Raw genomic sequence first — 13,428 nt, 5'->3', positions numbered from 1 at the left:
ATTGATTACAGCTATTTCTTTGCCAAAGTTCATTACTAAAAAGCTTGCTGAATTGAATTCCCAGAAGACAAGCTCTAGTGAAAAGTAAAGCATCAGAGCAGTTTTCAACTTCAACCTTAAACCATTAGACAATATTGAACTAGCTCTAATCAAGCTTCATTGCCAGTCAGCATCCTCTGGAATTTACTCCAAGATCCTGGCTGTAAGAAATTGGATTATTAGTTAAGAGGGGTAAAAACCCTTCTTAAATAATAAACACAAACCTTGTCAGGGTGAACCACAAAAGTCACCAAATGAAACCTATACTTTATGCTCTGGTAGCTTTGCACAAAGAAGTCAGACTTAACTTAGAAGAAATGTGTTAAGTATTTATGCAGCACTCAAACAGTAATAAAGTGAGAACACAACACAAGAGAAAACCCAAACCAATTTAAAATAAGAATATGTTAAAATATAAAATGACACAAATCCACTCAGTAGAGCAAGAGAGCTGAGTTTTTAACATTTCAGGTGAAAATACACTCAAAAGCACAAAGCACCACTCACGGTTATCTGGTTGAACTGGACTAGCAACAACTCACAGGTTCAGGTAGACCACAAGGGAGCGTGGGTCTGATAAGTAGATCAGATTTGCCTTGCTGAAGAGTTACCTTCTGAAGTCTGTGGAAAGAGCCGCTGTTCGAGTAGGCTTGGGCTGCAAGAAGGTGGTTGTTAGCATGAGGAGCAGGTCGAGCATCACGGACGGTCGCTGCTGAGGATCAAAGAACCAGTTGTAGCTCAAGCTTCGTGTTGGCATTTGTTGTGGGCTGTTGCTATCAGCACAAAGTGCAGGTATTGCATTGGCAGTTGTCATGGATGTTTACTCTCGGCGGTATGAGCAGGGCCTGCTGGAGCTTCACTTGGGCTGTCATTGTGGGTGGACGATTCTCAGCGCAAGAGTTCACTTTGCAGTTATGAGGAGCCCAAATCTTCACCCGGGGGGCACCTTCCAGGGATCAGGCCTGACTGTAGTAGAGGGCAGCAGCAGGGCTAAGGCAATTCCAGCCATAGCCAGTTGATGCTGGTCAGCCTGGCAGTTGCTGTGAGGATTCTGGAAGCTTGTTGTGTCCCTGTTGCTAGAACAGGATGTCAGTCAGATGATCCTTGAACTCACTTATGTGGAGCCAGGGTTTAAGGGAAGCGGGTCCAATCTTCTTTCGTCTTAGAGCAGTGCAGTCCTTTTGAATCTTCCACAGGTCCAGCAGTGTTCCAATAAGAGGTTCTGAAGGTGCCACTTTTATCCCAGTAGATTGGGCATGTCCACCATTGTCTAAATGTCCCTCTTTCATGGATTTGGCTCCAAACTGTCTAGGGTGACAAAGGGCAGGCAGGTCTAGGTGTGAGCTGCATTTGTCAGTGGCAGGGCAGGCAGCCTGTAGACATGTCAGAAACGGGGTGGGCAAACCCTGAGGCTATCTTTTGAAGTTCAGGAAGCCTGACTACAACCCAGAGGACATTCTGCTCTGGAGAGAACACCCTGCCCCACACCCAAGGCCCCTTTGTCTCTATGTCTGGAAGAAATACACAATACACAACAGAAGAGCCATTTGCAGCATCTGACCCTGAATACTCATAGAAAGGCACGTTTGGTTGAGGCAGGGAAATGTCAACGTACTAAAACTGGCATTTTCAGAACAGTAATTTAAACTCTGACTTTACCATTAAAGAGGATTTTAAAATGGTATTATTTGATTGTAAACAGCATTTCTATATGTGGTCCTTATCTGAAGTTATCACTTATTAAATGGAATACAGTATCCCAGTGTTAGCCTATGGGAGAGATTGCTTCACATAAGTAAAAAAAATGACTTTCGGAGTTTTTTTCCTGCCAGGACTTATAAAACATAAACCCACATGTCCTACTTTTTAAATGCATGCACCTTGCCCTATGAGCCTTTATGGCCTATTTTAAGGGTGACTTAAAAGTACTTAAAAAAGGCTTAGTCCTGGAAACAGTTTATTTTGCCAAGTCGAATCGGCAGTTTAAAACCGAACTACATGCTGGAGTGGCTGACCTGGGACATGTTCTAATGGGCTACTTTAGAGGGTGGCACAACGAGTGCTGCAGCTCGCTAGTAGCATTTAATTTACATATGGTACAAATGTAGTGCCATATACTAGGGACCAATCAGGTGTTAGCCAATTTTACAACGTTTTCAAGGAAGAGCAGCACTTTATCCCTGGGTAGCAGGAAAAAACTGCACGGATTCCTAATAGCCAAAAAAACGAGTCCAGCAAAGGAATTAAGAGGAAGGCAAAACTCAGGGATTACTCTGCAGAAAGGGCCAGGACCTAAATAGCTAAAACAAATTCCTTAGTTTCAGGCTTTCTGGGCTTCTAAAGTTGAGCTTTTTTTTAAAGATATATTTTCTGTGCTATCCTCTCCTGGATTACTTCAAGAAACCTAAGTGCTATTTTCATTCCAATGGAACCAGAAATCTTCCTCTTCCAGTGAGAGTTTGTCCATCCACTAGATTCCCTTCTCTTTGCTAGAACACTTTACCTTTCTTCATTTTTATTACAATCACCGTCTGCATTTCTTACTCTGATACTTCATCATCATGTATTGTGCTACAAAACCTAACATAAGATACCATTGGGGAAGTAATTTGATGTTTTTAGTTGCTTTATTTGTGATGTGTGTAAGTTGTCAGAATAAAACACCACCTTCAGTTTTAGTGTCCAATTCACAATTTGCTGTTTCTTGCAAGTATGCAATTGTACCACGTGTACATTGAGTAGTTGTCTCTTTATAACTTATTCCCTAACAAGTTGAAGATCGGTTGATAAAAGTTTTTAAAACTGATACTTTTAAACCATAAAATGTAAATATTAAAATACAGTTAAGTTTTGGCAAATGAATAATATTGAATAGTTAACTTATTTGAGCTCACTCTTTGATTTAGTTAAGGGAGAAGTCTGAGGAAGCTTCGTCCAGTAGTACCAATATCTTGAGTCTACAGCGGCAAAATGAGAAATTGAAGGAGGAGGTGTCTGCCTATGAAGTGGAGACCATTAAGCTTGACAATGAGTTGAAGAAAATGCAGGACCTGAACAGCAAGATGGAACAGGAGGTAGAGTGTCTTTTTATTTAGACAGCTTTTGAGGTGCTTTTGATAAAAATGTAGAAAATTAATATTTTTTTAAAGAGATATCCTATTTCTTTGATGTGTGTTTTTCCTCTTACAAATACATATTTGAGAATGGATATGAGATGTGCCATGTGGGTAATCGAGTGTTATCTAAATTATAATTAGATGCCGGTTATTATTTCAGGCTTCACCGCTTATTTAAGTGCATAGTGAGTGCTTTCTTCTTTACAGTAACTGGTGCTATGCTCTTGTTGATAAAAGGTCTTTGAAAGAAATTCTGCAGAACAAATGGTATGTTACTTTGTGAATCGGAAGAAAATAATTCAAAGCAAAAATTTTGTGGCTAGCAAATATAGAAAATCATTCTTGTAAATTCTTCCATTTACTTTACTTTATTTGTATTTATATAGTGCCATATGCTGAACATAGGTAGTGTGAAGGCTAAGGCATTGGAGAAAATGTTAAAAACACATAAATACAGACATATGCATATTTCATATTCTCATACTAGGTATCCTCACTGCTAACTGTATAATCTTGTGCCGATTGAGGCTGAGGCGAGGTCCTTTTTCTTCTTAATTCCATTAGCAGCCCACTTAAAAAAAAAAAAACAGTGACTCACAATTCCTAATAATCTCATGACTATGGACTCGTACCAAGTTCACATTAAATCCCTCTCAAAAGGAGGCACGTTTTCGAGTTCAATAAATGTTTCATTGTCCGTTGCTTCTCTCCTTAAGATGATGCTTTTAGCACACTATGCCATAATTGACAGTAGACTTTTTGATGTCGGAAGCCACAACCAAAAGCTCATTACTTACCACTCTTGATATCAGATGTAACACAAATAAAGAACATGGAGTAGATGGGGTTATTCAAATGGGAAGGGCATTCATGCTTTAGAATCCTCCTAAGCTGTGCATTAAAACTCAGATACAATGGAAACAGCTTCAGACTTGCCTGATGGTGCTGTGCGTGCTGATGGATATGGCAGTCTACAAAACTGTAGATTTAGGTTCAATATTTGATGTTGCTTTCAGTGACCTCTCTTTCCAGTGCTGTTTGGAGCAAATTAAATTGAATGTTGTTACAGCAGTCGTCCCCTATCTTTCACAATTCTGATCAATGTGTTCCTTCCCCTCCTTCCCATGCACTACCCCCTGCACGCCTAATTCCCTTATACCTTAACCCACAAATAGTTAAATACCCAGCAGAACCAACATCTGTATTGTCTAATTACCCATTTTTGCCCTTGTGATGAAATTTATCAATGTAGTTGGGACTTGAGTGTATTGGATGTGACTCTATAACAGACCAGAAAGTGAGGTAGGGTTGGTAAAGCCAACAAATATGGCTTAAAGGTGTTTAGGCTGATTTTGTTGAGTGAGTACACATAATTATTTATCATCCCTTCCTGTTGTTTCCGAGTAGATTCTCAGTTATAATATAAGACTGTGAACCAAATTCGAACAGGCAGGAGAGTAAGACGAACAGACGTGGAAGGTGTAAGTAAGAAAAAATGCTAGCTTCATACATCTTGAAAATAAAAGACCATCATCGAAAAATTGCAAAATTGAATACCATTAATATTTGAAAGATTCTGCAAAACATATGGGGGAAATTGACCTGAAAATAATCAATAGTTTGCTTCAATTTTACCTAGATTTCTTGGTAAGCCGAGAACCAGCTACCACCACTAGGAAGTATTAGACTTGAAAGTACTGGACTATTTCTTGAGTACCCCTGTCAGGGCATCAGACTTTAATCAGTGAGTAGGGAGTGTCCTCTGAACTCTTCTTGTTACACTCCAGTGGTTAAATTTGTCATTGCAATTTAAGACATTACACTTAAATACTTAAAAAACCTCCGATGTGAAAGATGTAACAAGATCTTTATATGGGCACCACCTCATCAATTTCCAGTCTGTGGCTTTTCAGAATCGTGTGGGCAACACTTTCTGTACTTATTTCTGGTTTAACAACTGTTCATATGGTATAGAATATTATTGAATTCTTCAGAAGTTTGCAGTTAAGGATTAGCTGGTGACAGAAATAACTATTTGGATTGATCGCCATTCTATGTATTCTTCTAGGAATCTACTATCTTAGCTGCATATGTCAGAGCCGCTACAGGTGATAAAGAAACATGTAGTTTATCCGTTGAATCTGGATGTTGCATTGAAGACCCTCAAACTATTGATGCTAGCATTTGAACTGATCTGACTATTCAGTCATGTATTGTTTTCATTGTGTGAGATCTGTGAGCCCCCCAAAATCAATTCAAGAAGGATTAGAGGAAGTTGTTTTTTTTCCAAATGTTCTCACTGGTCATAATCCACTAGTAATGAAGATGTACTCTGAGCATGCAGTAGTATTGAATGTATTAAACAGCCATCCACATTTAGCATAGTAGCTCTTTTAACTCCTATGAGAACTACAAATAGGAGTCATTTGTTTAAGCAGTGGACACTGAACTAGCAAACAGTATTGAATAAAGAAGCACTAAGCCATTGGATGTCACAAGTGACACATGTATGATGATCTGGACAATGTATATTACATCCAACACAGGCATTAGTATCAATCTATGATTGCACAGCTAAAATATGCATATTACTTGGAGCACTTCCGTTCAACCAGAAACTACAGATAGAAATGTGATATAATATGAGGGAGCTCTCCCTGTTCTTGAAAGCTCTTAAAGCTCTTGAAAGCTTGTCTGTCACATTGTGTATATGAAGTACATTAATTAGTAATTGAGTGGAACTTGAAATGATTTGTAATACATCAATAACATATTTTACATTACAGTTGTCTATGCTCCAGAGAGTACTTTGAAGGAGTTCTAAACTTTACCAATTCTGGATGTTCTCCTGCTAATGGAGATAGTGATTTTGGCTGGCTGATAGATTTATGCCAGCCAAACATATATAACAAAATATTTGCTTGAGCATTTCACCTCATCCTTGCTAGGAAAAATACCACTTTTTAAGAATGAGAAGGTCCTTCGAAACCTTATAAAATGCTCCGATATTTGAGCTTCCAGAAATACCATCCTTAGATGCAGGGTGGATGAGTAGTTTCCATCTCCTCTCTCAGATACAGTAGCAACTACAATGATTGTAAACCGACTACTCTAGTAACTCACTAGTTTGAGGTGCATGAATACCTGCATGCTTTCCAAACATAATTTTGACCTTCCAGATTGGGAACATTTGTTCTAGCAGTGGCTCTGAATGGTCTCTGGGCAACCACTGGTCCTTACAGTGACGTAACTGTACATTTTGTAGATCTATGCACAGTTTGAACACAGTCAAACACAACCCATTAGAAGACTGCTTACATGAGTCTAGGGTCCATATACTGGAATCTCTAGAATTTTTGTTTAAGGGTGGCACACTGTGTGCAGGGCCACCTACAGGGATCAATGTATATACAACATGTTATATATATAAATGTATTTTTATTTTTAATAATTTATTTATTTATTGAGTTTTATCTAGCATGAACATTACCCTTTCGTGTAACAGAGAGCTGTACATCAGCAAAACAAAAAGATAAAAATATAGGACTACACATTTGTGAAAAAACAAGGAAGTTCATATAAGAACGTGGGGTGGCAGTCAACAAAGTCAATATAAGAACATGAGATGGCATTCAATAGGATCAAAAAGAGAGAACATAGATAGGCATTCAGTAGGACCAAAAGCTCTTGTGGAAGAGCAGGCCATGGTGGTTAGAGGCTGGAGAGGGTGCATCTTCATTGGGGAAGGATTCTGTTAATTAGTAGTTGCTTTAATAAATATATGTGTGTGTGTGTGTGTGTGTATGTTTAGATATATATTTAGATAGATAGATAGATGGATGGATGGATGGATAGATAGATAGATAGATAGATAGATAGATAGATAGATAGATAGATAGATAGATAGATAGATAGATAGATAGATAGATAGATAGATAGATAGATAGATAGATAGATAGATAGATAGATAGATATGTTTACTTTTACCTACTGCCGGTTGCCAGTAGGTAGTTACAGTTAGGACCTAGTTTCCATAGTAAAACCATTTTTTGTTTTGCTAATGACTTTTGCATTGTTTGACAAATCTTCATGAAATTTTCAAAACTAATTTGCTAGTCACTTCCTCTGTTTTCTGTAAAGTTTCAATATGAACCTTCAAGTGGGGGGCAAGATAATTGGGTTGGCAAAACTTTTTTTCCCCATGCATTTTCCCTGTGGAATTTTAGACACAACTACAGCCCGAACCGCTGAACGGAATTGCACCAAATTTAGCAGAAAGCTTGATCTTGATCCACAAAGGAGCTTTTTAGGTCTCGCCTAGCTATTGCGATAGCAATCGCTATGCGAGACTATAGTGAGGGGCTCCCAAAAGTGCTCCCAAAAGCGGATTGCATGGCGAGCACGCGCACAATCACGTGCATCGTGCTGCCGTGCAATCCATTTGGAGAAGCGCTTCAGCCCACTGGCGCGTGCACTGGCGACGGGCGTGCGGTTACGCGCACAGTGATGAATAGAGGCGCCATATGGCTTTCCTCTCTCGTCATGGTGCGCACACCACTCGCCAGCCAGCCTGCTTTCAATTTTGCGCCTCAATGCTCCTCCCCCTCCCCACCACAGAGCGCGTCTCGCAGCCGCGCGTCGCTAATGATCTGGAGCCCAGAAGAAGGAATTGTCCAGCAATGAGATTGTCTGCAAGATCTTCTATCCCTCCAGGAGGCATCGTCTGCTACATGCAATTTTTCCATAAACGATTTCTGAAGCCCCCACCTCACCAAATCTCAAGTATCAGCATTTATTACATCGGTTGCTTTATATCAAGGGCTGCAGAATACCCCAAGACGCATCGTACTTCAAAGGGTCTGCTCCCCCGCCTGGAATGTGTTACCCCCCTTCCCCCGCCAAGCGCGCCCGCCGTGCTCCGCCGGGCTTGTCTTGTTTTTTTTTTTTAGAGGAAGTGTCTGAACCATTCATTGTTCGTTTAAAAATTCCACAGTTGTTTTTGCCCATTCAAAACTCAGCAAAGCACATCCTTTTCTTACTGTTGTCAATCTAGCCCATAGCATGTAGCACTTTGTTTTTGTAAAAGCCTTTTGCAGTTTAAAGAAGTATGCGAAAAGACCCTTTGATATATGGGGTTAGATTCCATCATGCCACTTTTTAGACAGATGGAATGCGATCAATAGTTGTAACCCTGGTTCACACCACGCACACTGACTGCCACTCACACCAAAGCAAAGCTACTTGTGATCAGTCCTTAAAGGGCTTTCTTTTACCCCACATTTCTAGCGCATGGGCCTCCCTCTCCAGCAACGCCTATCCCGCGCGTCCATCCTCTGTTGTCAAGACTTACAAGTGCCCATAAACCGAATGCTGAAAACGGGCAAGAAAATAAATATCCCTTTCCACTGTTGTCTTAGTTCACAGAGAAGTAAGCACAGGAAATTAGTCTTGGAATGTTTTTGCTTTCTGCAAAATCTGTATGGTGTTGAAGATTTAACAATTCCAAACCTTAATGAACAAGAACAAATAAACATATTAAAAAGAAATCAAATAGAATAGTCTTGCATTATGTATGTTTTCAATCGCGAGGGGATGTGGCTTAACTGTCGGCTCCGGAAACTCGGTAATCCTGGCCTTGACTGAAGCCTGTGTGTTTCTGGGTAAATCATTTGAGCTCCACGTGCTTAAAATTGTAAATATGTGAAATATAAATGAAAGATACAAGTCTTCAATTCAATGCTGTTGCCAATCAGGTTTGCACTATATTAATTCTAATACTTTCAATCATCGCTCCTCTCCTGTTTGGCACTCTGGAACCCTTCATAATTTGTGTAGAAGAAAGTCCAAAAGTCTTGCATCCAGGGCCATACCTAGGTATAATGACATATCACAATCTTAGTGTGGGACTGCAAATAGTTCTATTACAAGTGGGCCTGAATGTTGATCTCTCAGTGTGTTCAGTTCCCCGCCATAGCGGAACAAGCATTGGCATAGCCAATAGGTCCCGCCTTTGGGACCTTATAAGTGTTTTGCCATGCAATGGTTGATGTTGTTACATCAATGATATTGTGCTGCATAACTAAATACTTATAAGGTCCCAAAAGCGAGACCTATTGGCTATGCCAATGCTTGTTTAATTTGGTGTAAATCTGTTCAGTAGTTTGAAGTTATTAAAATTAAAAGATGTATGTATATCTAGAGACACGGATACACTGAGGTGGATCTGCGGATCCAAGCGCCGACAGCTGTGCTGTGATTGGCTGGCCACAACCTGAGAGGAAAGTTGCTCCTGCCATTTTGTGTATCAGGACTCGGTTCCCATGGAGGAAAATAACATTTTAAAGTGGTAGAAGGAGTCAGGGTAGACGTACCCTGACCCCATGAGACTGAGGGATGGGTCTGTGAGGGACCCCTGATGGGCAAGAAATTGTCAAGCGAGGGTCTGGCAATTCACTGCGGCACTCAGCGCGACTCCATGTGTGTTCTGCAGTGGATCCACAATCTAGACCCCAATTAAAGAAACACATACACCCACTCTCTGACCCACACACCCACTCACAGACCAACACAGCCACTCTCACACCCACACAGCCACTCACACAACCACTTATACACCCACACACAGGCAGTGATAAACTTATAGAAATTGCAGTAGCATATGTTTGTATTAAATGTGTTGTTGTTTCAGTATTCAATATGTGCAATATAACTGTCAGACCTCTTATTTGTATGAGGATTCATGACAGATCAGCAGATCCATAAAATGAAGTTTTTTTAAAGAAAGGCTTGTTGCATTGCATTTATAGAAAGACTACGTATGCTATCTTACCCAAATATTTTAACTTCTTATTTTAAAATGTATAATAAGAATGAATGTGTGAATAAAATGTACCTATAAACTTGTGAAAATAGTAAATTGAACTTATTGGGTCAATTTGTAGTCCAATTTATATATTTTTTAAAATAGTGAAATTCACTAAAAAAACAAAGGTTACAGAGATGTTATAGTTAGCAAAAAGCATTAAAACAATTGTAGAAATTCACTGTAAATACCAAAGGTTACTGGGACGTTATAGTTAGGTTCAGATTCTACACATTCAAAACCCTAGAAATTCATAGGTAATAATTATAGTTATCACAAGTAACTATAACTCATGCACAAAGGTAACTATAATTTGCGCCCTCGCCATGCAATGCTAAATACAACCCATATTACATCACTCATGACATCTTCTATGACATCATTGATAATCTCATTGCAATTTGCAGTAAAATTATGGATAAGAAAACTGTGCATTGTGGGGCCGTGAGTTATAGTTACATTAGGGCACAAGTTATAGTTACTTGAGATAACTGTAGCTGCTGAATCTCTATGGATTTGTGTGTGTAAAATCTGAAGCTAACGATAACATCCCTGTAACCTTTGGTTTTTAAATTTGACTTTGTGTGCATACCTGCTAAAAATGGGGGTCTCTAGTTGGCAATGGTTTGACCTTTGTCCCAATAGGGACCCTTCCTTCTAGTCCGGATAAGGGAGATACACTACTGAAAATAACCCCTGCTCACACCCTTGGTACCTTGGCACGAGCAGTCAGGCTGATCTCAGAGGCCATAACCAACAGTAATACAGTGAAAACACTACAAAAGGACACCACACCTGTTTTAGAAAAATAACCAATATTTATCTGTGCAAACAAGACAAAAACGGTAAAATACCAACATACAGTAAAAAATATGCACTTTGCAATAATGACTTTAAAATGCAGTTCCTTGAAGCTGGTAGCTCCTTCTAGGGCTACCACGGTGCTTAAGACAATAAAATCCAACAACAGTTCCAGCCAACCGCGTCGGTGCTGAATGCCGTTGGTGTCAGCAGACTCGTAAACAGTACCTTGGGTTCCTGTCGAACGTGTTGGTGCGTGCTGGTCGTGGCAACCATCGTGGTTGCGATGTGAAGCATAGTGGTTTCGGCATGCGGGGCCCTCAAGCCGCTATGCAGAGAGCAGCTCGGTGACTGTTGTCCAACAGCATCAGTGAGACCAGGGCAGCAGTGTGGAGTGAGGCAGTGCTCGTGGCGGTACTGACAGGTCACGGTGCAAGCAACAGTGCCAGTTGATGGGAGCTGGTGTTGGTCAGCCCAGACTGTGGTGTGGGACAGGGTGGTGCATCATGGGACTTACGAACAGTGCCCCAAACCACTATGCAGTCACGGTGTTGAGGTCAACGTGCAGCGTCATCATTGGTGAGCCCAGGGCGGCAGAGTGAAGTGAGGCAGTGCAGAGTGCTGTGCACACAGGTCGCGGTGCAAGCAGCGACTTGGTGGCGGCAGCCGTCATCGTCATCGGTGAGACAAGGGTTGTGGTGCAAAGTGTGGAGGTGCCTTCTGGTGTGCCTTCAGAACACAGAGCCAGCAGCGGGTCGGTGATGGTGTCGGCTGATTTCTCCCTCTGTGGCAACTGAAACACATGGTTCCAGAGGCGATACCCAGAGGTAAGTGACATTTTTGTTGCCCGTGAGACTACGTGAACAGGAGGCATGCTCTATTTCAAGCCCTTGGAGATACTCAGCAACAAGTAAAGAAAGTTCAGTCCAGTCCTTTCACTGCCCAATGCAGAAGCAGTGACTGCAGGCCAACCCAACAAAGCAACAACACAGCAAAGGGACCGTATTCCTCCAGCTCTTCTTCTTGGCAGGTTCCTTGAGTGAGTTCTAAGCTCTGATGTCTGGGCCTCAATATTTATACTCAATATATCTTTGGTCACTTGGACAGAGAGTGTTTGTGCTAAGTCCAAACCAGTTTGGTCCTCTCTGGCACAGCTTTTTGGCAGGAGGTGCAGACCGCATTGTCCAAGGCAGACCAGGCCCCTTCAAGTGCAAGCAAACCTCCCACTACTCTAAATACAGCCCAGGTCTATCCAGCCCAGCCCTGACTCATCCAGGAAAGGCAGGACAAACCTCGACCCCCACCAGTGGTTGTCTGAAGAGAATGCACATACCTAGCCACTGTCACTCCAAAGCCAGACAGTCAATCCACAACCCACATAGGACTTTCTAAAAGTGGTATTTTAAAACACAGAACATAAAAATCATATTTACTAAAAGATGCTTTTCTACATTCTGAGTTCAGGCACACTAAACTCCATTCCTCTATCTTGTCCCAGTGGGAAGATATACTCGTAAAATGTTACTAGGTATGCCCCATTGTATCCTATGGGACAGATAGCCTTTCGATAGGGAAACATTAAATATACTGTCTTTCACTATTAGGATATGTCACAGACACCAGTACATGGCCTACCTTTCAAATACACCGCACCCCCCACATAGGGATAACTGGGGCCTACCTCAGGGGTGACTCACCTGTAAAAGTGTGATTTTATATATTAAGTATCAATTGCACCATCTTTTAATTTTTATTAATCGTGCTGCTTCTGATATTGGCACTTGTATTTTTAAATTTGCTGTTCAAATCGCTTGCACTTTGCTCATTTGCACAACGTGTATCGAATGTTTTAGTTGCATTACTGGGGGAGTTTTTCTTTGTTTGTTATCCTGCTGGCATTTTAGACGCTCGACCCAAGCGGAACCGGTTGCAGGCGGGTCCGCATTGCAACTGGGCTCGACGCGTCAGTGGGGGGGCGTGGCTAATGCACTCAAAAGTGGCGCTGGGACGGCCGCACAGCGGGCGCGATGGCGGCACGCCAAAGGCGCGCCAAAGGCAAGCCCGTCTGCGCCCGGATCACGCCCAGCGCCAGGACCCCTGCCCCTCCATACACATACCCCTACAGCAGAGGTGAGTTGTTGGCTTTGGATAACTCCCCATGCAGGCCCCAGGACTGGGATCCATCTTGGGAGGTCGCAGGGCTCGGGTCCTGCACTGGATGTGATTTTCAGAACCAGGGACATTACAAGGGGGCTGGCCGGAAGAACCTGCTGGACAGGCAGCACATGGTAGATGCAGCGAACAAGGGCGGACTTAATGCCCACTCTGTGATGAGGGCTAAACAGCCCCAAACGTTAAGTTGTATTTTGGTAAACGTCCATTCGCTACATAAACACAGTTATCAAATTTATGATTTGATTGAGAGTGGTGCGCCTGATATGATTTTCTTAACTGAAACCTGGACGGACAATACATCCGGTCCGGACTGGAATATTGCCTTACCTAGTGGGTATGTTGTTTCCTCCCAGGATAGAATGGGTAAGAAGAGGGGGGGATAGCAATTGTTCATTCAACACACCTAAAAATGTGTGTGGAAACTTATCTAGATCT

At 41.6% G+C, this 13,428-nt stretch overlaps 1 protein-coding gene across 4 annotated transcripts in view; it reads left to right on the top strand.

Moving 5' to 3' along the window:
- Window positions 1–13,428, top strand: part of LOC146831152 (uncharacterized) — a 1,851,363-nt gene that overhangs the window by 972,950 nt on the left and 864,985 nt on the right. For all 4 annotated transcript variants that reach the window (XM_085605390.1, XM_085605389.1, XM_085605391.1 and 1 more), the window contains one exon: window positions 2,946–3,113. In XM_085605390.1, coding sequence (XP_085461516.1) covers window positions 2,946–3,113 — 168 coding nt within the window. The remainder of the gene's footprint in view (window positions 1–2,945; window positions 3,114–13,428) is intronic.

Source organism: Triturus cristatus, chromosome 5_1, assembly GCF_964204655.1.
Source record: "Triturus cristatus chromosome 5_1, aTriCri1.1, whole genome shotgun sequence".
In the NCBI taxonomy this organism is placed as follows: Eukaryota; Metazoa; Chordata; class Amphibia; order Caudata; family Salamandridae; genus Triturus; species Triturus cristatus.
The sequence above is the reverse complement of the archived record's forward strand: the minus strand, read 5'-3'. Positions and strand labels throughout refer to the sequence as shown.